The sequence below is a fragment of the Salmo trutta genome, chromosome 12, assembly GCF_901001165.1.
Source record: "Salmo trutta chromosome 12, fSalTru1.1, whole genome shotgun sequence".
NCBI classification, from domain to species: Eukaryota; Metazoa; Chordata; class Actinopteri; order Salmoniformes; family Salmonidae; genus Salmo; species Salmo trutta.
Genome location: NC_042968.1, coordinates 55,000,372 through 55,027,353, shown reverse-complemented (window position 1 = coordinate 55,027,353; position 26,982 = coordinate 55,000,372). Strand labels below are relative to the sequence as shown.

The following is a 26,982-nucleotide window of genomic DNA, read 5'->3' as shown; positions in this document are numbered from 1 at the left end:
TGTTACTGTATGCTGTAGAGTTAAGATTTCCTTTCACTGGAACTAAGAGGCCTAGTCTGAACCGTGAAAAACAGCCCCAGACAATTATTCCTCCTCCACCAAATTTTACAGTTGGCACTATGCATTGGGGCAGGTAGTGTACTCCTGGCATCCGCCAAACCCAGATTCATCCATCGGACTGCCAGATGGTGAAACGGGATTCATCACTCCAGAGAACGTGTTTCCACTGAGTCCAATGGCAGCGAGCTTTACACCACTCCAGCCGACACTTGGCCTTGCACATGGTGATCTTAGGCTTGTGTGCGGCTGCTCGGCCATGGAAACCCATTTCATAAAGCTCCCGACAAACAGTTATTGTGCTGACGTTGCTCCCAGAGGCAGTTTGGAACTCGGTAGTGAGTGTTGCAACCGAGGACAGACGATTTGTACACGCTACGCGCTTCAGCACTTGTTGTTCCTAGATGTTTCCACTTCACAATAACAGCACTTACAGTTGACCGGGGCAGCTCTAGCAGGGCAGAAATTTGATGAACTGACTTGTAGGAAAGGTGGCATCCTATGACGGTGCCACATTAAAATTCACTGAGCTCTTCACTACGGGCCATTCTATTGGCAATGTTTGTCTATGTAGATTGCATGGCTGTGTGCTCGATTTTATACACCTGTCAGCAACGGGTGTGACTGAAATAGCCGAATCCACTAATTTGAAGGGGTGTCCACATACTTTTGGTGATGTAGTGTATGTTAAGATAAGGATAATGACCTGGAAAAGAACAGAGGGGCGGCCACACTTTGTATTGGATGTTAAGTCAATGGCAACTCATTTGATTCAAATCAAAATCAAATCAAATGTATTTATATAGCCCTTCGTATATCAGCTGAAATCTCAAAGTGCTGTACAGAAACCCAGCCTAAAACCCCAAACAGCAAGCAATGCATGTGAAAGAGGCACGGTGGCTAGGAAAAACTCCCTAGGAAAAACTCCCTAGAAAGGCCAAAAACCTAGGAAGAAACCTAGAGAGGAACCAGGCTATGAGGGGTGGCCAGTCCTCTTCTGGCTGTGCCGGGTGGATATTATAACAGAACATGGTCAAGATGTTAAAATGTTCATAAATGACCAGCATGGTCAAATAATAATAATCATTGTAGTTGTCGAGGGTGCAACAAGCACGTCCGGTGAACAGGTCAGGGTTCTGTAGCTGCAGGCAGAACAGTTGAAACTGGAGCAGCAGCATGGCCAGGTGGACTGGGGACAGCAAGGAGTCATCATGCCAGGTAGTCCCGAGGCATGGTCCTAGGGCTCAGGTCCTCCGAGAGAAAGAAAGAGAGAAAGAGAGAATTAGAGAGAGCATATTTAAATTCACACAGGACACCGGATAAGACAAGAGAATACTCCAGATGAAACAGACTGACCCTAGCCCCCCGGCACATAAACTACTGCAGCATAAATACTGGAGGCTGAGACAGGAGGGATCAGAAGACACTGTGGCCCCATCCGATGATACCCCCGGACAGGGCCAAACAGGCAGGATATAACCCCACCCACTTTGCCAAAGCACAGCCCCCACACCACTAGAGGGATGTCTACAACCACCAACTTACCGTCCGAAGACAAGGCCGAGTATAGCCCACAAAAATCTCCGCCATGGCACAACCCAAGGGGGGGGGGCGCCAACCCAGACAGGAAGACCACGTCAGTGACTCAACCCACTCAAGTGACGCACCCCTCCCATGGACGGCATGGAAGAACACCAGTAAGTCAGTGACTCAGCCCCTGTAATAGGGTTAGAGGCAGAGAATCCCAGTGGAAAGAGGGGAACCGGCAAGGCAGAGACAGCAAGGGCGGTTCGTTGCTCCAGCCTTTCCGTTCACCTTCACACTCCTGGGCCAGACTACACTTAATCATAGGACCTACTGAAGAGATAAGTCTTCAGTAAAGACTTAAAGGTTGAGACTGAGTCTGCGTCTCTCACATGGGTAGGCAGACCATTCCATAAAAATTGAGCTCTATAGGAGAAAGCCCTACCTCCAGCCGTTTGCTTAGAAATTCTAGGGACAATTAGGAGGCCTGCGTCTTGTGACCGTAGCGTACGTGTAGGTATGTACGGCAGGACCAAATCGGAAAGATAGGTAGGAGCAAGCCCATGTAATGCTTTGTAGGTTAGTGGTAAAACCTTGAAATCAGCCCTTGCCTTAGCAGGAAGCCAGTGTAGGGAGGCTAGCACTGGAGTAATATGATCAAATTTTTTGGTTCTAGTCAGGATTCTAGCAACTGTATTTAGCACTAACTGAAGTTTGTTTAGTGCTTTATCCGGGTAGCCGGAAAGTAGAGCATTGCAGTAGTCCAGCCTAGAAGTAACAAAAGCATGGATTAATTTTTCTGCGTCATTTTTGGACAGAAAGTTTCTGATTTTTGCAATGTTACGTAGATGGAAAAAAGCTGTCCTTGAAACAGTCTTGATATGTTCTTCAAAAGAGAGATCAGGGTCCAGAGTAACACCGAGGTCCTTCACAGTTTTATTTGAGACGACTGTACAACCATCCAGATTAATTGTCAGATTGAACAGAAGATCTCTTTGTTTCTTGGGACCTAGAACAAGCATCTCTGTTTTGTCCGAGTTTAAAAGTAGAAAGTTTGCAGCCATCCACTTCCTTATGTCTGAAACACAGGCTTCTAGCGAGGGCAATTTTGGAGCTTCACCATGTTTCATTGAAATGTACAGCTGTGTGTCGTCCGCATAGCAGTGAAATTTAACATTATGTTTTCGAATGACATCCCCAAGAGGTAAAATATATAGTGAAAACAATAGTGGTCCTAAAACGGAACCTTGAGGAACACCGAAATTTACAATTGATTTGTCAGAGGACAAACCATTCACAGAGACAAACTGATATCTTTCCGACAGATAAGATCTAAACCAGGCCAGAACTTGTCCATGTAGACCAATTTGGGTTTCCAATCTCTCCAAAAGAATGTGGTGATCGATGGTATCAAAAGCGGCACTAAGATCTAGGAGCACGAGGACAGATGCAGAGCCTCGGTCTGACGTCATTAAAAGGTCATTTACCACCTTCACAAGTGCAGTCTCAGTGCTATGATGGGGTCTAAAACCAGACTGAAGCGTTTCGTATACATTCCTTGTGGTTAGTGGTTACTGACACACACCTCTCCATTTCCTTCTCTTCTCTCTTTCCTCCTCCACACAGAAAGGGGCAGGCTACCACTTGGACCTGTTCTGGGTAGCAGTACTACTCATTGTGTGTTCCTTCATGGGCCTGCCCTGGTACGTGGCTGCCACTGTCATCTCCATCGCCCACATCGACTCTCTGAAGATGGAGACCCAGTGCTCGGCTCCTGGGGAGCAGCCCAAGTTCCTGGGTGTCAGGTGGGTGAGCAGGGAGGGGAGGGAGGGAGGTGAGAAGGGAGGAATGGAGAAAGAGTCAGTGAAGCGAAGAGAGCTATCAGAGCAGAAAGACTCCTGGCTCCTTTACATGTAGCTTACAGTACAATGGACTTGAGTTTCACTTTGTTGCCATTCCCACACAGTCACGTTTTGTTTTTGTTTGAACAGAATACATTTTACAATCTCGTAGCAGTACGTGAACACGGTGAAGTTAGTTGATTGTCACATCAGAACAGTGGTCAATAGTTTGGACAGAAAGGTTAGAAAATTGACTGTGGTTGATGTGATGTGATGTGTAATGAACTATCCCTTCTTACCGCAGGGAGCAGAGAGTGACCGGTGTCATTGTCTTCGTTCTGACCGGACTGTCTGTCTTCATGGCTCCCATCCTCAAGGTAGCGCTTCATACACGTGTTCATTCCCCAATTACCTTTAAATCTACAATAATATATGCCATTTAGCAAACACTTTTCATATGAGTGGCCTTAGCTGGAATCAAACCCACAATCCTGCCACTAGCTGAGCCACACAGGACCAAAAATCGACCTGTTCATTCCTTTAAATCAAATTTTTCTATTCTCAATTTACTGGATTACTGTCCTCCCCTTTTAGTGGGAAATCCCATCACTCATTCCAATTGTAAATAATGTGAATTATTGTGGTCATCCAATTAGTGAGGGGCCTTGTTGATGTGATGTGATGTGAAATAAGCATGTTCATCATCAGGGCTTAGGGTCCGGTTGCAGCTCAGTGACTATGACTTCTCCGGTTTCCTGTTCTCTCCTTAATCTGACCATCGTAAATGACTTTAGAGTGCTGTGAGTGGGAATGGTCCTCCCCCTTGTGGACCGTTTAGAGTAGTTACATCTCCATGTCTTTTCTAGTGTAGTCTACTGTAGTCTCTTCACATCCCTTAGCTCCCCGAGCCATTTAGTGTGTGTGTGTGTGTGTGGGGGGGGGGGGGGGGGGGGTTTGACTGTAAACTCATTGATCACATTCTATTCAGAATAAATTAGTGTTTTGTTTTGTTCTACAACATCTAATTAAGTGGGAGCTGAAGACACCAAAAAGGTTAACGAGGGGGACTCCCGAGTGGCGCAGCAGTCTAAGGCGTCACTACAGACCCGGGTTCGATCCCAGGCTGTGTCACTGCCGGTCGCAACCGTGTGCTGCCCATGTGGCGGCACACAATTGGCCCAGCGTCGTCCGGGTTAGGGGAGGGTTTGGCTGGCCGGGATGTGCTTGTCCCACTCCTTGTGGCAGGCATGCACGCTGACTTCGGTCACCAGCTGTACGGTGTTATTTTGGTGCGGCTGGCTTCCGGGTTAAGCAAGCAGTGTGTCAAGGAGCAGTGCAGCTTGGCAGGGTCATGTTTCGGTGGATGCATGGCTCTCGACCTTCGCCTCTCCCAAGTCTGTATGGGAGTTGCAGCGATGGGACAAGACTGGAACTACCAATTAGGGAGAAAAAGGGGTAAAAAGTACAACATTTATTTATTTATTTGAGAGCGAACAAAACAACATGTAATAAAAAGTTAGCACTGTTGTTATTGAAAACAGGGTTAACCCTAACCCTCTTTTTTGATAAGACGTCTTCATATCAGCCCTAAATTTAAAAAGGAAGGAACATGTTTGCTGATTGTATTTCTGTAGAAAACAGCCTCTATTACTTCCTTTGTCTCATTCACCCAGTCCTGTTCTGTCTCCCCAGTTCATCCCTATGCCTGTGCTCTATGGCGTGTTCCTCTACATGGGCGTGGCATCTCTCAACGGTGTCCAGGTGAGTGGCTCTGACCCAAAATGAAGTCTGAAATGTTAGGCCTGTTAGTGCTATTAACTGCCACTAACCAACCTGGTACACCAGTCGCTTCCATGTGTCTGGGCCTTAATTCTGTATAACTGTCAGTCAGAGAACACAGAGCCAAAATGGAATGTGAATCTCTGTGTCTGTTAGTTATGTTAGTCCATCAACAATAGTGTCTGTGATGCCAGTCGCACCACCAGCCCATGTATCCTGGCCTTACTTCTGTGCGACTGTCTGTCCTTCAGTTCATGGATCGCCTGCAGCTTCTCCTGATGCCTGCCAAGCACCAGCCTGACCTGATCTACCTGCGCCATGTTCCCCAGCGTCGCATCCACCTGTTTACCTTCATACAGGCCCTCTGTCTCGCCCTCCTCTGGGTCCTTAAGTCCACCGTCGCTGCCATCATCTTCCCCGTCATGGTGAGCCATACGCATGCAACACACACACACACACACGAACGCACGCACAGACACACACACTCACAGGTATGTGTGCAACAGTCAGACATACACACAAACATGCAAGTAAGTACACCTACAAGATGAAATGTACCAATTAACCAATAATAAACCATTCCTACACATACAGATGGGTAAAATACGGTTGTGACACATCCACTCACAGTGTGGAATCCGTTACTAGCTGACACAAACACACATACTGTACAATGAATCCAGCCACATACCCACCAACACAGTATATAGTAGAACCATTATCTATCTCCATTGATGTGTGTCTGTGTCCGTCTCTCCAGATCTTGGCCCTGGTGGCGGTCAGAAGGGCCATGGACTACATCTTCTCCCAGCACGACCTCAGCTACCTGGACGACGTCATCCCAGAGAAAGACAAGAAGAAGAAGGAGGACGAGAAGAGGAAGAAGAAACAGAAGAAAGGAAGCATCGACAGTGAAATCGATTTTGTACGTCATTTTGAGGCTTTTTATTGGAAGCGGATCAGTCTGTTTAATTGAATGTGTTTTTCCACGGGTTCTACCTTTGTGATGATGATAATAGTAGTAATAGTACCAATGTAGCACTATTATGTTACTTTTTGTAGAACACTGACACCCTTAACTCATGACCTGTCGTCCCTCCTAAAAGTCCACCACTTCTCCTATCCTCAATTTTATCACCTGTGTTCACCCTCTGTCCAATACCATCTCTCTGAAATGAATACTGTCTGTCTGTCTGAGCACTGTCTTTTCCACGGACTTACAGTACAGAAATGACCAGGTATTTGTATAGAAACTACATTGTAAAATCGTTAATAACACATCACGAATGACAGTATGAAGTACTTGTTTGTTTCTTTGGGATACTTTAAGACAAGCGCCACTAGACACCATTACTGTAAACACATGGTTCGTATTCATTTTTATACCCTTCAGAAGTAAAACGCAATGAAACAGGTAAGGACTACCTGAACTTGTCCAATGAGAATCACATGTTTTGGTTTTCCATCGCAAAATGATTTTTTGCTACTGTGTGCCCAAATTAATACGACCCAGTTAATTAGTTGCCAATATGTTAATTAGTTGCCAATATGCAAAAAATATAGCCATTGTTATTGTCTCTCCCTCTAGCCCTCTGAGTACCCCTACAATGACAATGTCCCCAGTATTAAAATCTCCATGGATATAATGGAGACGGAGCCCATGTTGGGGAATAAGGATAAGACCTCAGACAGTGAGTACAACAGGATTGCGTGGGGTCTCTTACCCACAACCGCACTGGGCTTACTTACTTACTGAGTGCTGCTAATGCCTTCTTGGAATTGTTTCTCTCTTAGCTTCTTGCCCGCTTTCCTTCTTTTCCTCTGGGAGAATCTTATTTGGTTTTGCTCGACTCCTCGCGTCCTGTTTTCCATCGAGGGAGTGGAGGCAAGGAGAGGAAACATGGAAACACAACAAATCCCACAATAAATGTGTAAAGTGCTAAAAACAAATTTAGCTAGTTGTGCAAGACATTTTATAGAAAAAAGGATAGGTGGCGTATGGTTTTTAAATGTTGGCATGCTTTTCCCCTTTGAGAAAACAACAGCTGATTCAAAGGGGATGTGGTGGATTTTAAAACACTTCCGCACTTGCTGCCAGGAGAATACTCTTGTGCATCCTCTGCCGAACTAGGTAATCACGTAACGGAGCGTACTCCTCCGGTCAGCCTACTAACGAATTATGCCCAATTGAAAATCAATCTCCCTCCCTCCCTCTCTCTCCACAAAGCACTAACCTCATCTTTGGGTCTTCATCAGATTTCATGCTTTTCTCTGACTTTGCAGACATCTAGCTTTATTTAGAGAAACTAATGCTTTTCGAAACCTTACTTTTCGATTTCTTTCTTACTGTTATTTTCAGCTGCTTTCGAATGCTTAATTAAAGGTCCAATGCAGCCATTTTTTATCTCAAAATCAAATTATTTTGATTAAGCACCTTAATGTGATTGTTTTCAATTAAAAAAGTCAACAAGGAAAATAAAAAACAAGAATTTCGCAGTAATTTTGCTAGGACTGTCTGAGTGGGTAGTGGAAAACTGAAAATGTGCTGTTATTGGCAGAGAGGTTTGGAAGTCTCTTTCTTATTGGTCTACTAAATAATTTACCACATGGTGATGTCACCATGGAAGGCCAAAACTCCATCCCACCAAATCAGACCATCTTTTCAAACAGCTCTTACACTGAATGGGCATTATCATAATGTTCACAATTTCACAGTATTATTTCAATCTCAGTGTGGAAATATACAGTACCAGTCAAAAGTTATAGAACACCTACTCATTCAAAGGTTTTTCTTTATTTTTACTATTTTCTACATTGTAGAATAATAGTGAAGACATCGAAACTATAAAATAACACACATGGAATCATGTAGTAATCTTCAAATAGCCACCCTTTGCCTTGGTGACAGCTTTGCACATTCTTGGCATTCTCACAACCAGCTTCACCTGGAATGCTTTTCCAACAGTTGTGAAGGAGTTCCCACAAATGCTGAGCACTTGTTGGCTGCTTTTCCTTAAGTCTGCGGTCTGACTCATCCCAAACCATCTCAATTTGGTTGGGGTCGGGGGATTGTGGAGGCCAGGTCATCTGATGCAGCACTCCATCACTCTCCTTCTTGGTCAAATAGCCCTTACACAGCCTGGAGGTGTGCTGGGTCATTGTCCTGTTGAAAAACAAATGATAGTCCCACTAAGCACAAACCAGATGGGATGGCATATCGGTGCAGAATGCTGTGGTAGCCATGCTGTATAAGTGTGCCTTGAATTCGAAATAAATCACAGACAGTGTCACCAGAAAAGCACACCCACACCATAACACTTCCTCCATGCTTAACGGTGGGAAATACACATGTGGATATCATCCATTCACCCACACCGTGTCTCACAAAGAAACGGCAGTTGTAACCAAAAATCTCCAATTTGGACTCCACGCCAAAGGACACATTTCCATCAGTCTAAAGTCCATTGCTCGTGTTTCTTGGCCCAAGCAAGTCTCTTCTTATTATTGGTGTCCTTTAGTAGTGGTTTCTTTGAAGCAATTCGTCCACGAAGGCCTGATTCACACAGTCTCCTCTGAACAGTTGATGTTGAGATGTGTCTGTTTCTTGAACTCTGTGAAGCATTTATTTGGGCTGCAATTTCTGAGGCTGGTAACTCTAATGAACTTATCCTCTGCAGCAGAGGTAACTCTGGATCTTCCATTCCGGTGGCGGACCTCATGAGAGCCAGTTTCATCATAGCGCCTGATGGTTTTTGCGACTGCACTTGAAGAAATGTTCTGTATTGACTGACCTTCATGTCTTAAAGTAATGATGGACTGTCGTTTCTCTTTCATTATTTCAGCTGTTCTTGCCATAAAATGGACTTGGTCTTTTACCAAATAGGGCTATCTTCTGTAACCCCCCTACCTTGTCACAACACAATTGATTGGCTCAAACGCATTAAGAAGGAATGAAATTCCACAAATGAACTTTTAAGAAGGCATACCTGTTAAATGAAATGCATTCCAGGTGACTACCTCATGAAGCTGGTTGAGAGAATGCCAAGAGTGTGCAAAGCTGTCAAAGGCAAAGGGTATTTTGATTTGTTTAACCATTTTTTGGTTACAACATGATTCCGTATGTGTTATTTCATAGTTTTGATGTCTTCACTATTATTTAACAATGTAGAAAATAGTAAAAATAAAGAAAAATCCTTGAATGAGTAGGTGTTCTAAAACATTTGACCGGTAGTGTATGTACACAGGAAAATCCCATTTTGACTGCACTCGGTCTTTAACAGCTGCTTCTACTGTGAAACATCCTGGCTTTGCAAAGCTTGCTCTAACTTTCCTCTTTTGCTATACCTGTCTTGAATTGGGAGAATATTTTCGGGGAATATTTAAGTGTCTACAACATTATGTTAATGTTGTGTGTATTTGGTCTTCTCCCGTAGGACCCCCGTCGTCTTTCCTTGACCCACACTCTGCATGCTGAGGGCTACTTTAAGCCCATTACTGTTGCAAGGTAACTATGTGAGTGTGCCTGCTTGCATGCCTTATTTTATACCCACAGACACTCACACCAATATCACATGTTGTGACAATCTATTCTAGAGTGCAGATTGTCATGTTAATGTTGAACATTTGTTGTCCCTGGTTGTTCACTCTCTCATACTTCTCTCTGTCTCCACCTCCACTCTTTCTTTCTCTTTCAGTCTGAATCCATTAAAAAAAGCAGCACCTCAGATTAGGATAGAACTGGAGCAAGAGGACAAAAGCTTCTTCTGGAAAAAACAGGCTCCGGGTTCTGAAACGTCCCTTTAGTCTAACAACAACCCGTCCTAATGTCCAAACAACCCAACAGAACCAGCAGCATTACCTGCACACCACTACTCAACACAACACAGGGTGCGTCTGAAATCCAATAGGGCCCTGGTCAAAAGCAGTGCACTATATAGGGAACAGACCTGGGTTAAAATACTATTTCAGGTATTTCAATTACTTTTCAAAACATGTATTCAGAAAACCTTTATTTGAAAAAACAAGCAGTTGAATATTGGAACGTATTTGGAAATACACTTGGTAAGTATTTGAAAATACTAAAATACATGGACTGAAATACACTCCCATGCATTTAACCCAGCTATATGAAAATATACTTTGAAATACAATTTGGTCAACTATTTGTTTTTTGTTGTTGCATATAACCATTTGAATACTCAAATAAAAGTTCTTGTTTGGGGCTGTGTATTTGAAAATACTCAAGTACACATGTATTTGAACCCAGGTCTGGTAGGGAATAGGGTGTCATTGTGAATGTAACCACAGACTCCTACAGCAGCCTCTTTTATACTGTAGCACTGTTGTATAGTCCTCCTTTTAATGTCCTGCTTAAGTACATCTTTTTTTATTTAAAAAAAACGGACCGAATTCTTTGTTTTGAGAGTGAGAAGTATAGGAGGGACCCTTGTGATAGGGGAGATGTGATTCTTCATTTGCTGTATAAAAAAAGGTAATGGCCGATTCCACGCCAGCGTAGCCGGAAAATATTTTCTGCTCCCGCTGGCTTGGAATCGGCCTAATGCTCTGTACCAAGGAAAACTTTGAAGTTCATTGATAGCCATTTATGGCTAATTCATGGGTAAGGTATTCATGATTTATAAAGCATTCGCAAACTAATGCAATGCTTTATGTATTCATAATACATGCCTTTTAGATCATTAAGTACAACATACTTTCTTATACAGATCTTATGGAGACGTGACGTTAAACTGGACGGCCCTATTTTTGCCGGCCAGAACAGATCAAACTTTCAAATCCCATAATTTTTTCATGTCCTACTGTCCAGCATAGGCCTATTATAGTGTTCTTGTTCATGTATATTAATATTCTTCTGTCTTTTCTCTTATCCCTTCACACTTGTATTATTTATTTAATCTCTTATCTATGCAACAAAAAAAAGCATAAATGCTCTTGATTCAAAATGTTGATTTGAGTATTTTCCTTCCCATTGCGTGTGAAACTTTTCTGATTGAACTGTTTTCCTAATAATGTCTGTTGTTTCTATCAGCTTTATAAGAGACAGGAGGACTTCAACCACAATTATCTGTAGTAGGGATTGAAATACATGTATATACTATTCGTAGCCCTACCTCTGACTTAATTAATGTAGGCGCCAGGTATTTGTAAGTACAGTATGATGAACATTATTATTATTATGCAATGATCTGTCGTCATACTGAGATATTTTTATGAAAGGGCACAGCATAGAGAACCTATCTAATCACTTTCTGAGTTCCTTTTGCTCTGTAACTAATTCATTAAAGAGATTTTTATTTGTATCATATTGAAATGACATGAAAATGCAATAACAGTGACGTATATTATATTGCTGAGAGAATAAGTCAAATAATAATTAAGTGTATTTACTATTAAGCCGTTAATGAGATGACAGCGTTTTTACAGTTGTCTGTGGAGTGACATTTGTATTATTACCTTTTTTTTAACAAAGTGATGATTTAGTGTTGTTTTTTTATTATATTAAACTGATTACGAACTGACCAATCATTGAATAATCACTGTGAGACAATGCAATGTTGACGTTCCTTGTGTCTTGCAGTTGCATTTCGGGCAAAACCTAATGCTGTGTATAGTTTGCAGCTTTTCACGGAGTTCCATACCAAGAGAAAATATGAATTCAAAACCATTTATTTAATCTCTTCCACGAGCCGACCCGCTCAGTAGGAATTGAACCTGGGGATGAGGTTCTTCAACATTTCAGAGCTGCCATTTTACTGATAAACGGATACACTGCAACCCTTTTATAGAACGTATTCCTCTTTTTTTTTTTATACAGTCTACAAACTAAGGCGTAAAATTATTCACTTGGGCAAAATGTATTTTGTGGTCTCAGTGATTTACTGGGTTTATAAATGATAAAAGATACTGTAGTGATAAAATACCGAAATGATATTTGTTGTAATCTTGAGTGGTATAATCAAACAAGATTGTTTTGTAGGTGTATCGGAAGTGTGAGAGGACTGCGTTGGCTGTTGAAATGATGGTACACTCTTAATCAGGGTCACTATTGATGTCATGTTTTCTATCCCAAATAATGCCAGCATCCCATCTTAATCAGTCTTGGGACAAATGTTAATCGTCTGTACAGTATATTCATTTTCTGGGATTCTAATTTTAGGATGAGTCTAATTTTAGGATGTTTTGCTGTAAAATGTGTTGATTCAGTGGGCTAATTTAATTAAAAATGTCTGTTTTTAATATTGTTGACACATTTGGTGCAATATTTCTATCTAGGAACATGGTTCATATTCAATAAGCACTTAGATACAGATGTCGAGCAGTTTATTGTAAAACGTGGTCAAACAAAAGATTCAAGCAATAAAACTGTAATTACGATCAATTAAACCAGTTACACCAGTACATGTAAGACTTATGGTATTTCCTTCATCTGTATAGACTAACATGAATGAGTATGTTACTTATAAAATGATTGATGATTGATTTGGCATATACATTTCTCAAATTACGTATATTGACAGCAAAAAACTCACTTTGAAAATGATTGTGTTAAGTCCGTCCATGTAAAAAATTATATTTGATCTAATATAACCTTGCCAAACATTCAGGGGCCGGATTTACAAATCCGTCTTAAGAAATGTCTTCTGAACTGCCATTTTCCTGGTCTCTTTGCAAAATAACTGATGTTAGATTGACCACCGTATCAGATAGACTGCCGGCAGACACTGTAATTGGTTGATATACTCCGTTACCATAGACGTCATAATATGTTGAAGTTGAATGAGCCAGAGCAATCTATAGGGGTCAACCATAGGGTCAACAATTGAACTGGGATGAGAAACATAACCCTGGAGAAAAGTGAGCTGATGAGATCAAAGTGAGCTACTTAAAGACCATTAGGCCTAGCTCAATCTCCTGTCCGATAGAAAGGCCTAGAGCAGGGCACACAAGGTCTCTGTCCACACATGTTGTAGGTGGATAAGCTGTGTTTTGTGTTCACCTAACAGGCCAATATAAAGACGTTCGCTCAAGCATTATCTAAATGACCTCCTGTCACAGCATCGAGTCTAACAGCAAAGATAACCACTGGTGATGGCTGCTGCATAGTTTCCATTGCCGTAGTGAACAGAATCACGGGAACGGAATGAACGCCTAATGAGCTCAAATCTGTAACTATCTTGTATGGTGTGCCAGACACTATTGTCATGGTTGCCAGGGGAAAAGACGATCGCTTGAGGTTACCCGTTACTTTGATCTTGAGGGCCACATGACATTAAAAAAATAGGTGTTTTATTGTCACATACAGTTGCAGTTAAAAGTGTAGTTTTACAGGGTCAGCCATAGTAGTACGGCGCCCCTGGATAAAAATAGGGTTAAACGCCTTGCTCAAAAGCACATCAGATTATTCAACTTGTTGGCTCAGGTATTCATACCAACCTTTCAGTTACTGGCCCAACACTGTAACCACGAGGCTACGTGCTGCCCAAAGCATGGTGGTTCCCATAGGGGTTTCCATAGCATGTTCCCACGGATTTCAGGCATCCATAAACCTGATTTGAGATTCCAGGTGTCTCTTTCACGGAGGGTGAAGGATGAGGCTATGCCAAAACGTGGGTAGGTAGAAAGAAAATATTACTCCCTAGGTTACTACTTATGTCGTCCACACACCTTCCCATTGGGTGTGATATATAGGTCTACCTGAATGTTGGTTTTAATTGATAGAGACAATACAATGTTTTGATGATAGATTTTCTTTCTGAATTCATTACTGACATGAGCACAAAGAACAATTTGACATGTCAGATCCATATTTGCATTGCCTCATTGCCTTGAAAGAACTGAGATAAGAGACATAAATAGTGGCCAGTACTAGCAGTAGGCTAGAGTTAATCTTCACCCTAAAGACTTGTTTCAACATTTCATATTGACTGAAAACATCAAAGGTGTATCAGATACGATAAGAGGAGAAGTGGGAAGTGGATTCTGGCCTGTGAGAGCCACCTAGGCTGTGTTTACACAAGCAGCCAAATTCTGATATTTGTTGACCGTTCAGCTCTAAAAATAATTGAGCTGCCTGTGTAAACACACCTAGAGGGCTTGGAGCCTCCAGTCCCTAGTATGACCACTGAGTGGCAGTATAGACAAGGATGGACACTAGGCAAAACGAATGTTTTTTTTTAACCAAAGACAGCAGTGGGGATTCTAACTTCTTGTAACCTCTGCCCTGATGTTCAGAGACCTAATACAACAATTTCTGTTTGTCCAGCATATTCTAGATCTCTTGCGCTCTTGGAGAGAAAACAATGTCGTTATTCCTTGAAATAACATTGAACTCTTGAAGCGGGGGAATTCGTGTAGGGGGGAATTCTGACCTGAGTTACGTACATGTACATTTATGCAACTTTCTCTCAATGCCTATTCTGTCCTTGAACTTCCGCATGGGGAAAAGCCACGCTTTTGGGGTGGTGGTCAAAGAGATGGAGGTGTGGCGGAGGTGTGCCTACACCGTATTCTGACCTTGACTTATGCTGTGTTCATAACCAAGTGGGAAGTTGGTATTTACCACATACGACTGGGAAAAATCCACTTGAACACCACTCCAACTGGTAATTACTAGAGGGAAACTCATTTATCATCCCTGAACTCCGACTTCTCTCACATGTTGACCTATGACGTCACCTACCATACAAAGGAATTACCTAGATAACAGCATTTTTGGCAGTTAAATGCAACAAAACAGTATTTATAAAAAGCAGTCAATTAATATGGTTTTTGAACACTATAATTTGTTTACAAGCATGATAGCTGTACTTTTAGTTTATGGTTGATGCAGCTTGTTCGCTATTAGCCAATAGCCGTTTCGCAACAAGTTAAAATTAGTTTATGGTTGACGCAGTTGTTGGCTATTAGCCAATAGGCGTTTCTCAAGGAGTTCAAAGCATGTGAATGCATCCAACTGGTATTTATGACTTCACATCTGCTATTTACCACCATCCCACTTGTTTATGAATGCAGAATTAATTCCACCAGCTTTACAAGCGAGGAAACAACGAATAAGGTCGAGCAACATCTAATTCATTTTTCCCAATAGAAATAACACCATTCTCCATGCACTGTATTTAAAGATTGAAAAGAGCTATTGATAAGAGCTAAGTAAATGAGTAAGCTGTTTGGATAAGGGGATTGTAAATATAAATGACAATTGTTTTAGATCTATTTTACCTGGAGACAAATGTGAAACCAGTCATATGGCAACAAACGGAAGCATATCAACTTGACAGGTACAGTATGTGCACCCTTTTGCCACAGTGAAGTATATGAAATGCAGAATTTAAATTGTATGAACTTACAGGGATGAATCTTGGAGACGCAAGCCAAATGTGATGGTAAGCCAAATCCGTGCCGAGTAACAGTCGGGCCAAATGTAACCTTTGTGTGCTCTAGACTTTACTATGTTTTTTATTTCACAATTTGTATCATGTTAAATATTAGCCACTATTGATAGCCACTGTCAGTAAAACCCACAAACATTTTTACCTGTCACTTTAGTGTTAATTCCCTTGAATTTGTAGCCTACATTTGGCATCGTTCACTTTCTTTCCTCTGTCACGTCCATGTGGTTGATCCTCAGGGTCGCTAGCAATAGTGGATAATATTTAACTTAAGTTGTTCAATAATTTGGGACACATCGTCCATTTCATGGAATCCTCATGGAACGCAGACCAGGCCTGGAAGTTTAAACCTGGAGCCTGGCACATGGTTTATGACAACTGGACCGTTGACATATCAGTATCATGATCAGTGAGGATTGAGGTAGATGTATAGGACTATTGGTCAACCCGTATTGTTAAAGTGTTCTCCCCTTCCAATATTTAATGGCCACCTGAATGGCCACCTTCAGGATTAATCAAACCACTGTATTTTTGATTCACCAATATATTTAGTGTGTAAAGGCTCTCCAAACCTGTTTTATGTAGGGAGATTCCTAAATGCGTCCCTAATCGTAAATAATATAAACCCATAGGAAAAGCAAACATTTCCTAAATCTGAAATGGGCCCTGTAGAGATCAACCCCACCAAAGCTCAATGAGGCTGCTCTTTGGTCTCTCTGGTCTCTCTGGTCTCTCTCTGGTTCCGTCCTCAAACTGTGCATTACCCGAAGGCCTGCCCCCTGCTGTGTGTGTCATTTGTTCAATCTGGAGTTCTCCACTCCTGGGGCCCTGTAACCTCACTGTGAGGACAGAGATTAAACTGGGATGGGTTTAGATGTGGATTGACTTCTCCTCTTAAGCATCTTCTCCAAGAGTGTTCTTCAATCAAACTCCCACAGAGTGGTTAGAGGCTAGAGCATGGATCTTCAATCTGGGGATCTCTGAGGTAATGCAAGTGGCCCGCGAAAATACACATACAAAAATACATAGAAAAGAGGAGAATGTCTTTATGATGCCAACTTTATTTCTTATTTCCAAATACAAATTACACTCACTGGAGTATCTGACATGGGCTTTTGAAAAAGCACCCGAGAGCAAGACTGGCCCAGCCAAAATGCAATATAATGCTTAGGGCCCTGCGGCTACTAGGGGGCTACAGACCAACAAAAAATGACTTGTTCCTATTATTATGTCAGTCACTGACAGTCACTGAATTAGCTCATGTCAGCTAACATTTTTAGACAGCTGGCTAGACTAACTTACCTAGCAATCTAAACGTGGTAGTGATCATAGCTTACTCACCAGGAACGCAGGGCACGTGCACAAGGGCCCTGACCTCCAGTGAGGCCCACTTGATTCTGTTAGTCACTCTCACTAAGATATCATGAACATGGCGTAAGTCATGGCATAATGTGTAGAATTGCAGGAAATTAGCTTATGCTGATTTTAGCTGGGACGCCAGTTTGCCTGGGTGGGGGTCCCTTGGAAAGAGATGTTTGAAGACCTCTGATGTAGAGAACAAACCCATCAAACCTCAATGAAGCTGCTCTTTGGTCTCTCTCAGGTCCGGTACTCAAACTGCATCAGTGTTTCCTGTTGAAAAATAACTAGCATTGGGGGGAAAAGGACACAGAGGGTGGGGGTTCGGGGGTTGGTCCCTTTTTAACAAAGGCCATTAAAAGCATTCAGGTCTGGGGAACGGGCGGGCCAGTCCATAGCATCAATGTCTTCCTCTTGCAGGAACTGCTGACACACTCCAGCCACATGAGGTCTAGCATTGTCTTGCATTAGGAGGAACCCAGGGCCAACCGCACCAGCATATGGTCTCACAAGGGGTCTGCGGATCTCATCTCGGTACCTAATGGCAGTCAGGCTACCTCTGGCGAGCACATGGAGGGCTGTGCGGCCCCCCAAAGAAATGCCACCCCCCATCATGACTGACCCACCGCCAAACCGGTCATACTGGAGGATGTTGCAGGCAGCAGAACGTTCTTCACGGCGTCTCCAGACTCTGTCACGTCTGTCACGTGCTCAGTGTGAACCTGCTTTCATCTGTGAAGAGCACAGGGCGCCAGTGGCGAATTTGCCAATCTTGATGTTCTCTGGCAAATGCCAAACGTCCTGCACGGTGTTGGGCTGTAAGCACAACCCCCACCTGTGGACGTCGGGCCCCCATACCACCCTCATGAAGTCTGTTTCTGACCATTTGAGCAGACACATGCACATTTGTGGCCTGCTGGAGGTCATTTTGCAGGGCTCTGGCAGTGTTCCTCCTGCTCCTCCTTGTACAAAGGCGGAGGTAGCGGTCCTGCTGCTGGGTTGTTGCCCTCCTACGGCCTCCTCCACATCTCCTGATGTACTGGCCTGTCTCCTGGTAGCGCCTCCATGCTCTGGACACTACGCTGACAGACACAGCAAACCTTCTTGCCACAGCTCGCATTGATGTGCCATCCTGGATGAGCTGCACTACCTGAGCCACTTGTGTGGGTTGTAGACTCCGTCTCATGCTACCACTAGAGTGAAAGCACCGCTAGCATTCAAAAGTGACCAAAACATCAGCCAGGAAGCATAGGAACTGAGAAGTGGTCTGTGGTCCCCACCTGCAGAACCACTCCTTTATTGGGTGTGCCTTGCGAATTGCCTATAATTTCCACCTGTTGTCTATTCCATTTGCACAACAGCATGTGAAATTTATTGTCAATCAGTGTTGCTTCCTAAGTGGACAGTTTGATTTGACAGAAGTGTGATTGACTTGGAGTTACATTGTGTTGTTTAAGTGTTCCCTTTATTATTTTGAGCAGTGTATAAACTATTTTACCATGGGGTTGTCTGATAAAAAATATATATATTAATGTTTTTTATTTTTTATTATACGAAACATACTGTACAAAAGACAACATACAGACGCACACAAACAACATACAGACCCACCTGTTCTCACCCCTATCTCCAGTGCCTGCACTACTCAAACAACATACAGACCCACCTGTTCTCACCCCTATCTCCAGTGCCTGCACTACTCAAATTGTACCATTTTGTTCCTCTCTATCGCCCACACTCTTTCAATATTCAGAAAATGAAGCATATGATTTTTCTATTGTCTTAACGTTGGATGATTGGTTGATTTCCAGTTAAGTATCCATTTCGTCAAGACGACTGTCGAGAAGAGAATCATCCAGTCCATCGGGTAACTCACTGCCCCCTCACATGACGTCTTGAAATATGCAGATAGACCGATTTAAAGTACATTTTAAATGTAAAACTTCTGATAGTCAGCTTTCTAACTGCCCATAACTTGTGGACTTTATAGCACTCCCAGAAGGCATGAATTATTGAGTCATTGTTAGTTTTATACTTAAAGACATGACTCTGTCATTGTGTTGTAGGATTTGTGAATTGTGTCTCTTGTATAACACATTCTACACATTAGTTTATACCAGGGTTGGAACCTAAATTATTTTCCAATCATTGTTACATTTTGAACATAACCATTATTCTTTTCATTTCGCTCTACTATTCTGACCATCAAAATAAAGTTCTGAACCATTCGCAATAGTTTATTACGGTCCTTTCTGTTCCTTTTTAAAAGTCTGAAATCGTAAAAAAATATATACATTTAGCTCAACATTCAAATTACTTCACCAATCAGTGTGGATAGAGCAGCTTGCTATGGAGCGGGTAAGCGATTTAATATGTATAGGAAAGTTGTTAAGAGTAGGGCTGTTACAGTACGTGACCATATAACCACCACACCGGCGGTCATGAGTCATGAAGGCAGTCAAATTCCACGTGACCGTTTAGTCACTAATTAGGCTTCTCAAAGCTCTGCTGCTACTGATGGTCATTAGTAGCCTACCAAACCTGTTAACTGTCTGGTACTCAGCACTCTATTGTTCCTCTAATCACTCTGACATCAATGCGAATGTAATCTAAAATCCAATCAAACCCATGAGCTCATGTTGCGTAACATTTCTACTGGCTATGCAATTGCGTGTTTAAAACAGAGTGATGGCCTCTATTGAAAAGAGGAGGTTCCCATCAGCTTTCTATAGGCTAGGCCTGCTATATTTATTTCTCAAATGTCTTAATATTAAGCACATCGCTTATCTTTACAACAGGAGTTTAGCCTACCTTGTTGGCATAAAAATTAACCATGGGAAAAGCACCCTCCATTCGCTATAGATGACATGTATTTTTTCCCCTGCCCAATACCCAACAATACAAAACAAGAATCTTCAAAGTGCGCTTCAGCAGAATATTTCCAGTGCCACAGCTAAATGTTTGCAACGGAATCACTGCTGTGCATTCCCGGAAGCCTGCACCCTGCTGTGTGTGTAATTTGTTCAATCTTGAGTTCTCCACTCCTGGGGCCTTGTAACCTTGCTGTCAGGACACAGATTAAAGGGATACTTTGGGATTTTGGCACTTCCCCAGAGTCAGATTAATTATTGGATGCCATTTTTATGTCTCTGTGTCCAGTATGAAGGAAGAGTTAGTTTTGCGAGCTGATGCGAACTAGCATTAGCGCAATGACTGGAAGTCTGTGGGTATCTGCTAGCATGCTAGTAGGTACACACGCACATACATAATAATATTATTATACACATATACAGGTAACTGCCAAAATAATGGAAACACTTCTGTAAATGAGGGATACAAAGTATATTGAAAGCAGGTCCTTCCACCCAGGTGTGGTTTCTTTGTTAATGAAGTATTTAACATACCATCATGCTTAGGGGCATGTATAAAAATGCTGGGCATGTCATTATTTTGTCTACCATGGCTATGCCCCCATAGGAAAACAATTCCCCCATCCATAGGGTGCAAGTGGTCACTGATGAGCATGACAATGACGTAAACCACATGCCATGGCATTCTCAGTCACCAGATCTCAACCCAACTGAGCACTTATGGGAGATTCTCGAGCGGCACCTGAGACAGCGTTTTCCACCACCATCAACAAAACACCAAATTATAGATAACCAGAAATTAACAGAAAACGACTCAAATAAAAGTGAAAGTCAACCAGTAAAAAAAATTATTACTACTAAAAGTATTTGTTTTTAAATATACTTAAGTATCAAAAGTAAATGTAATTGCTAAAATATACTTAAGTATCAAAAGTAAAACTATAAATCAAACCATTTTTAAAAATTTTTATTTTTTAAATTTACACCATTGCCAGGGTCACACTCCAAAGACATAATTTATAAATTAAGCATTTGTGTTTAGTGAGTCGGCCAGATCAGAGGTTGTAGGGATGACCAGGGATGTTCTCTTGATAATTGTGTGAATTGGACCATTTCCCTATCCTGCTGAGCATTTAAAGTACTTTTGGGTTTCATGTAAAATGTATGGAGTAAAATGTATATTATTTTCTTTAGGAATGTAGTGAAGTAAGTTGTCAAAATTATAAATAGTAAATAAAGTAAAGATACCTGAAAAACTACTTAAGTAGTACTTTAAAGTATTCTTACTTAAGTACTTTACACCACTGATCAAAGTGATGTTTGTCCATAAATCCAAACCATAAACAGCTAGACTGCTTTAGGAAATGGAATACACATTAAAGCCACTAAAGTACAGACAATGACGAAAATGAGGAAGTAAGCAACGAAGGAAAATCATATGATAGCCTACAGCGGGGATCATCAACTACATTCCGCCACGGGACGATCGTTTCTTGAGCGGATGGTCAGGGGGCCGGAACATACTGTAATTACAAATAATTTGTAGACTGCAAACTGACCGCAAGAAGCCCAAAAATATATAATATTTTACTAAAACATAGTAATTTCAAACCTTGCTTACATTTGGATATAATCACATGGGAATACATGGGAACAGACTTCCAACATTTAAATCACTTGGAGCTGATTTAGTGTGTTTTTACAGTCTTTTGTGTCCAACTATAAACCCCACTGAGGCCCCATTATAGGTTTGAGCTACCAGCTTTTCAACGCAGTTGTAGTTCGCCAACACTCCCAATACATAATCCGCCAAAGCCGCAGCTCGTTGTCATCCCTCACATCATTAAATCCCCAAACTGCCACATTGACTTTGCTTTTAACCACACAATGCCAAATTCACAGAGATCTGGGCTTTATTTGTAACATCTGTGGTCTCATCTACTTCTACTGCAACAAATGGGGCTGCATTAATCTCATCTTCACTGTCCTTTCGAATCACATCACTGACTGTTTCAATCAAATCACTCTGTATTCTGTTTGATGTACCTGAAAACATGGTGGAAGTCTGTGTTTTCCACAAGCACATGGAATAGCCAGCCAAATAGAAAAAGTAGCCAGCCAGGCTCCCCCGGGCTGAAGGGAGGGGGTTCATATTTTTTACTTCCCAAAGCTCTATTTTGGTGGCCTCTGGTACATTCTAATGCTAGATTGTATCTATCAGGAAATAGCACTGACACATTCTCCCCCCCCCACACACTTTTACAGTGCTAGTTTCATCAGCTGTTGTACAATATGATAAAACACACAGAAAAATGTAATTTTGAGTGCAATGGGCTTTTAACGAATCCTGTAAGTCTGCTAACTTCCACAGGCTTTAAGCTTCCTTTTAAGAGCCATTTTCTCAGCTATCTGCAATACAGGTATGATTGTAGAATGAAGCAGGTGTTAAACATGGGCTTTACGACACAAAGCAGCAGTTGATTACTCCATTGTCAACACTTTGATTAAATCAGTAGACATATATCAATATCTTTGTCACGTCCTGACCATAGTAAGCTGTTATTTTCTATGGTAGAGTAGGTCAGGGCGTGACAGGGGGGTTTTCTAGTTGAGTTTTTCTATGTTGTTATGTTCTAGTTTTGTATTTCTATGTTGGGTTGTTCTAGTTTTGTATTTCTATGTTGGGTTGTTCTAGTTTTGTATTTCTATGTTGGGCTGTGTTTGGGATGATCTCCAATTAGAGGCAGCTGGTCATCGTTGTCTCTAATTGGAGGTCATATTTAAGTTGGTGTTTGTCCCACCTGGGTTTGCGGGAGATTCATTTTGAGTAGTGCATGTTTCACCGCTGCGGCACGGTTTGTTGTTTTTTTGTAATTCAGTTTATTTATGTATTGCATAGTTTCACAGTCTAAATAAAATGTGTAACGACACACACGCTGCACTTTGGTCCGTTCCTCCTTTCGACAACCGTGACAATATTTAATAATGCCATATGAATATAATTAGCTTTAAAAACAATTCAATCTGTTTTCTTTTGTAATATTTTGGACCAGAGTGATGCTCACTCTCCATTAGCCTACCTATTGTTCCTGCAGTGAGGAGAATAAACAATCTTCATAAAATGTTTTCATAATTTATCTGCAGATAAAAGCCAAAAAGCCTACAAGTATGCAAATTAGGTAGCCAAATGAACAGCTTTCTTACCGATGCAATTCGGTAGGCTACTGACGAGTCACCCACGTTATAACGTCATTATCTGGCAAGTCCTGATGGACTTCATATCAAAAATACAAACGAGATCTTTAGTTTACTTGTCCGGTTGTGAAACCATGGACATATAACTATGTTGTATGATTTATGAATGGCAAGGATATATGAAATTAACTTTATTCATTCAGTTCGACACCTTTCATAAAACTAGTCAAGCTTGCTGTTCGTTAATCAGTAAATAGCCAATGCGCCACCACTCCGTGGCTGCAAATGAAACATGCCAGGGTCCAAGGTTAACTTTTTTTCTCAAAGGCCAAAAATCTGCTGGCCTGAACAGAATTTCTACTAGCCCTGACATGGTGTAGTTATTAAATGTATTGTGGTCACGCAGGGCCTATGGGTTTGCATGCTTTCTCTCTATATTCAGCCATTAATAGGCTGCATTTGGTTATTATGATATGTATTAAAAAGCTGTGTAATATCATTTAGCAATGCAGGTCATTAGTCTATTCTTTAGGATTGCATTGTATTAATTGCATTCATTTTTGTTTCTAAAGTAAGTCCTTTTGAGAAGATTTGAAAATAGGAAGCTGCCCCTATATAGCCTGGCCTCATTGTAAATAAGAATTTGTTCTTAACTGACTATGATGGCCTACCAAGAGGCAAAAGGCCTCCTGCGGGGACAGATTTAAAAAAATATATATATAAGAGAGAATACAGTAGACGGCACGTGTCAAACATTTGATTTATGACCCTATGTCCGGGTGACGTGTGCATGCCCATATTTGGGCATCCTTTTGTCACGTTTTAGAATGTGTGTGTTAATTTATGCATATATTGCATATATTCCTTTTAAGTTGTCATGATGATTGATGTGTAGGGACCTTGTTGAACTGGGGGGTGTGTGTTTGAACATTTCAAAGAGGATGGCCCCACACCCCCTATTTTATTGCCCTTAGGGCTGTTGTCTATGAAACAGGAATGTCCGGGGGTATTGTGGGGGGCAGACGCATTATAAATAAGACCCAGAACAACACATGCGGCCATGATAAACCACTAAAGAAATTAAACAAGATTTTAAAAATAAACCCAGAACATTAATCTGAAAATTATGTCTCCTAGGCCAATTCTGGGGGTACTATGTGCCTTGTGTCAGGAACCCAATGACAAAAGCAGAGGACATTTTGTGTGAGGCCCCTGAATGTTTTGAAGGAGTTTTGGATACGAGTGATGGACATATGGCTTACATATTCCAACCTGAGGATTCAACTTTGAAAATGTTCACAGACAGCGGCCCCAGACCCCTTTATCGAGCAAAACCCGGGACTTTTTCTCCTGCGCTGCGCATGAGAGAATGGCTTAAGATACGGCTAGCGCTATGTCAAATTGAACAGGCCCTGAGTGGTACATCCCTACTTGGCTACGCTTTGGAAGAGTTGGTGTGTGGGCGAGATGATTTGAAAGCCATAAGAATCTCTTCAATGGCGTATAGTCCAGACTCCAAAGTGACAATTTTAGCATTTGAACAATATCATAGTACAAATGCGACAAAACCGGTCATTTGATATGTATTTTCCAAAGCCTGCAAGGATATAAACGATTTTATGCCTGTGTTTAGCTTTAAATGGCGTGATTACCATATATTCATAACCATGATGAAAAAGCTGGACAGTCTTTTCCAAAAATCGTGAACAATTACGTCGCTGGCCACTTCTATCCTTAAGACATACTGTCACGCCCTGGCCATAGAGAGGGTTTTGGTGCTCTATTTTTGGTTAGGCCAGGGTGTGACTAGGGTGGGCGTTCTATGTTCCTTTTTCTATGTTGGTGTATTACTTTGTTTCGGCTGTGTATGGCTCTCAATCAGGAACAGCTATAGATCGTTGTTGCTGATTGAGAGTCATACATAGGCAGCCTGTTTTTCCTTTGGGGTTTGTGGGTGAATGTTTTCTGTTTAGTTTTGTAACCTGACAGAACTGTTGCTGGTCGTTTTTGGTTTATTTTGTAAGTGTTCATTCGGTCCATTAAAATCTTTCAAGATGAACACATTGGTCTCATTTTGACGACGGCCGTTACACATACCCAGGGTCTACATGCAAGACATTTGATCTATCCATGGAGTGAAAACTTAGAGTGGGGCTTGTGTGGGATATCCTGTGAGCAAGAGAGCCTGTCTTGACGACGGGGAATTGGAAACAGATGGGTGTATAAACCTATAACCGGGCCCTTTATCTGTAAGAAAGGAATAGTAAAATTGTTTAATTAATTATAACATGTTTTAAAAAGGTCTGTACTAAAGATTTAGAATGAAATAAAGGGTTTTAAAGAGGTATCTCACCTTTAACGAAGGGACTCTGTCTTTTCGCTCTATCACAATGCCTGTCCCGGAGAAAAAAGGCTTTCCGGAAAGATGTGTGTGTGTGTGTGTGTGTGCGTGCTTGTGTGTGTGTTTCAAAACAAAGGGTTTTCGGTAGTGTGTGTTCAACAATGCCCTGGCATTTGCACTTAAGGCTCTCTCTCTCGCTCTCTCTCTCTCTGTCCAGATATCTGTCTACCCCCATCAGAAATTGTGTGAGGTTGTATGGGGGCTGTGTGTGTGTGACTCTTCAATTGCGTTTGAAACAATAACGGCACTTTCAATTCATTAAAACAAAAGCCTTTCAAATCCGATTTTATCTCACCCCAGAGGGTGTGGGGGCTCAAAAGTCAAAACCCACAGCCGGAATATATCATGTCTAGAAACAGCTTGGTTACCCCCAAGCTGTTTCCCCCTGAGGTGCTATGAAGCATAAAGGCAATACAGCCAGACAGAATATTTCGAGACACCCTCATTGTTTTGTTCTCTAAACAATACCGTTACTCACCCAAAAAACTTCACCCCAGCTCCGTAAATTTACCCCACATGACGCGTTAGGGTCACGACCGCGGAACGAGGCTAGTAAAACAGACCGTATTATAGCATTCTGTACGACAGGCTTGAATGCAACTCCAAACCACTGCCAACAGCCCAGAAGAGTGGAAGACCGAGCAGCTAAAAGATAATCTGTAAATCCATCCTAATGGAGCTTTTTGAAGGTGAGTTAGTGAAAATAATATATTAGATTTAGATGCGTTAGGTATTTTTTTCTGGGAATTGTTTGGATATTACAATTTGATATTGTTCTAATATTAAACCGGCGTTATGTTTTTTTTTTTTTTTTTAACAGATATTCTAAAACGGGGGGACAACAATTTTTTAGGTATGTATTTTAGGCCAAATGCACATATTTTATCAGTTAAAATGTATATATTTCGTATAAATACATGTTAATATTATCTACGTTGTGGGATATCCGTCATTTACCCAGCTGCTACCAGGAATAATTGATTTGGAACCGGCAGAGTTAGCTGAGAAATCCTAGGTTCAAACCGAGACAGCGCCCAGTCCTTTATGTAGCCCATCACATCACACTATTTTCGACGTAAGTCCAAAAATAAAATCCATAAGAATATTTATACATTAAAACAAAAAGTGTTCACCCTATTTTAAAAGCTATTTTACAGTGGACAGTCCACCAAGAAGGATCCCTGCTGCATTATGGACTCTGAACGACTACGGAGGAGCAGATTAAATAGATGCTATTCTAACATTCTGTACGAATGTTTTTTCAAACAGACCAAGAACCGAGGCTATAACCATCACATCACCACCTCCGGGAACATCAAGCCAATCGTGCCATATTCGCGACCCCAAGACGCAACGCACAACTCAGGCGCAAGTGCACTGCGCAGAATCACCCCGGCCCAAGAGGTGTTACTGGGCTGGAAACCTACTGCTTCAAGAACAGATGCTCTATGGCTACGGTATGAACCCAATATATATATATATATAATGTTATTAGTTGTAAATTTTTTATTATTATTTATACATTTTTATGATTGAATATGTTAAAA

The 26,982-nt window shown here is 41.6% G+C and overlaps 1 protein-coding gene across 2 annotated transcripts in view; it reads left to right on the top strand.

The window, feature by feature from the left end:
• The window catches only part of LOC115203814 (electrogenic sodium bicarbonate cotransporter 1), a 73,885-nt gene extending 61,265 nt beyond the window's left edge, over positions 1 to 12,620 (top strand). The window contains exons 19-26 of one of the 2 annotated variants that reach the window (XM_029768833.1): positions 3,208 to 3,386; positions 3,727 to 3,799; positions 5,115 to 5,183; positions 5,453 to 5,626; positions 5,962 to 6,126; positions 6,790 to 6,892; positions 9,635 to 9,705; positions 9,896 to 12,620. In XM_029768833.1, the coding sequence (XP_029624693.1) occupies positions 3,208 to 3,386; positions 3,727 to 3,799; positions 5,115 to 5,183; positions 5,453 to 5,626; positions 5,962 to 6,126; positions 6,790 to 6,892; positions 9,635 to 9,675 (804 nt within the window). In that variant the 3' untranslated portion in view covers positions 9,676 to 9,705; positions 9,896 to 12,620. Of the gene's footprint in view, positions 1 to 3,207; positions 3,387 to 3,726; positions 3,800 to 5,114; positions 5,184 to 5,452; positions 5,627 to 5,961; positions 6,127 to 6,789; positions 6,893 to 9,634; positions 9,714 to 9,895 lie in introns of both variants that reach the window. The other variant, XM_029768834.1, reaches the window with a different exon arrangement.
• Positions 12,621 to 26,982: the final 14,362 nt, after the last annotated feature.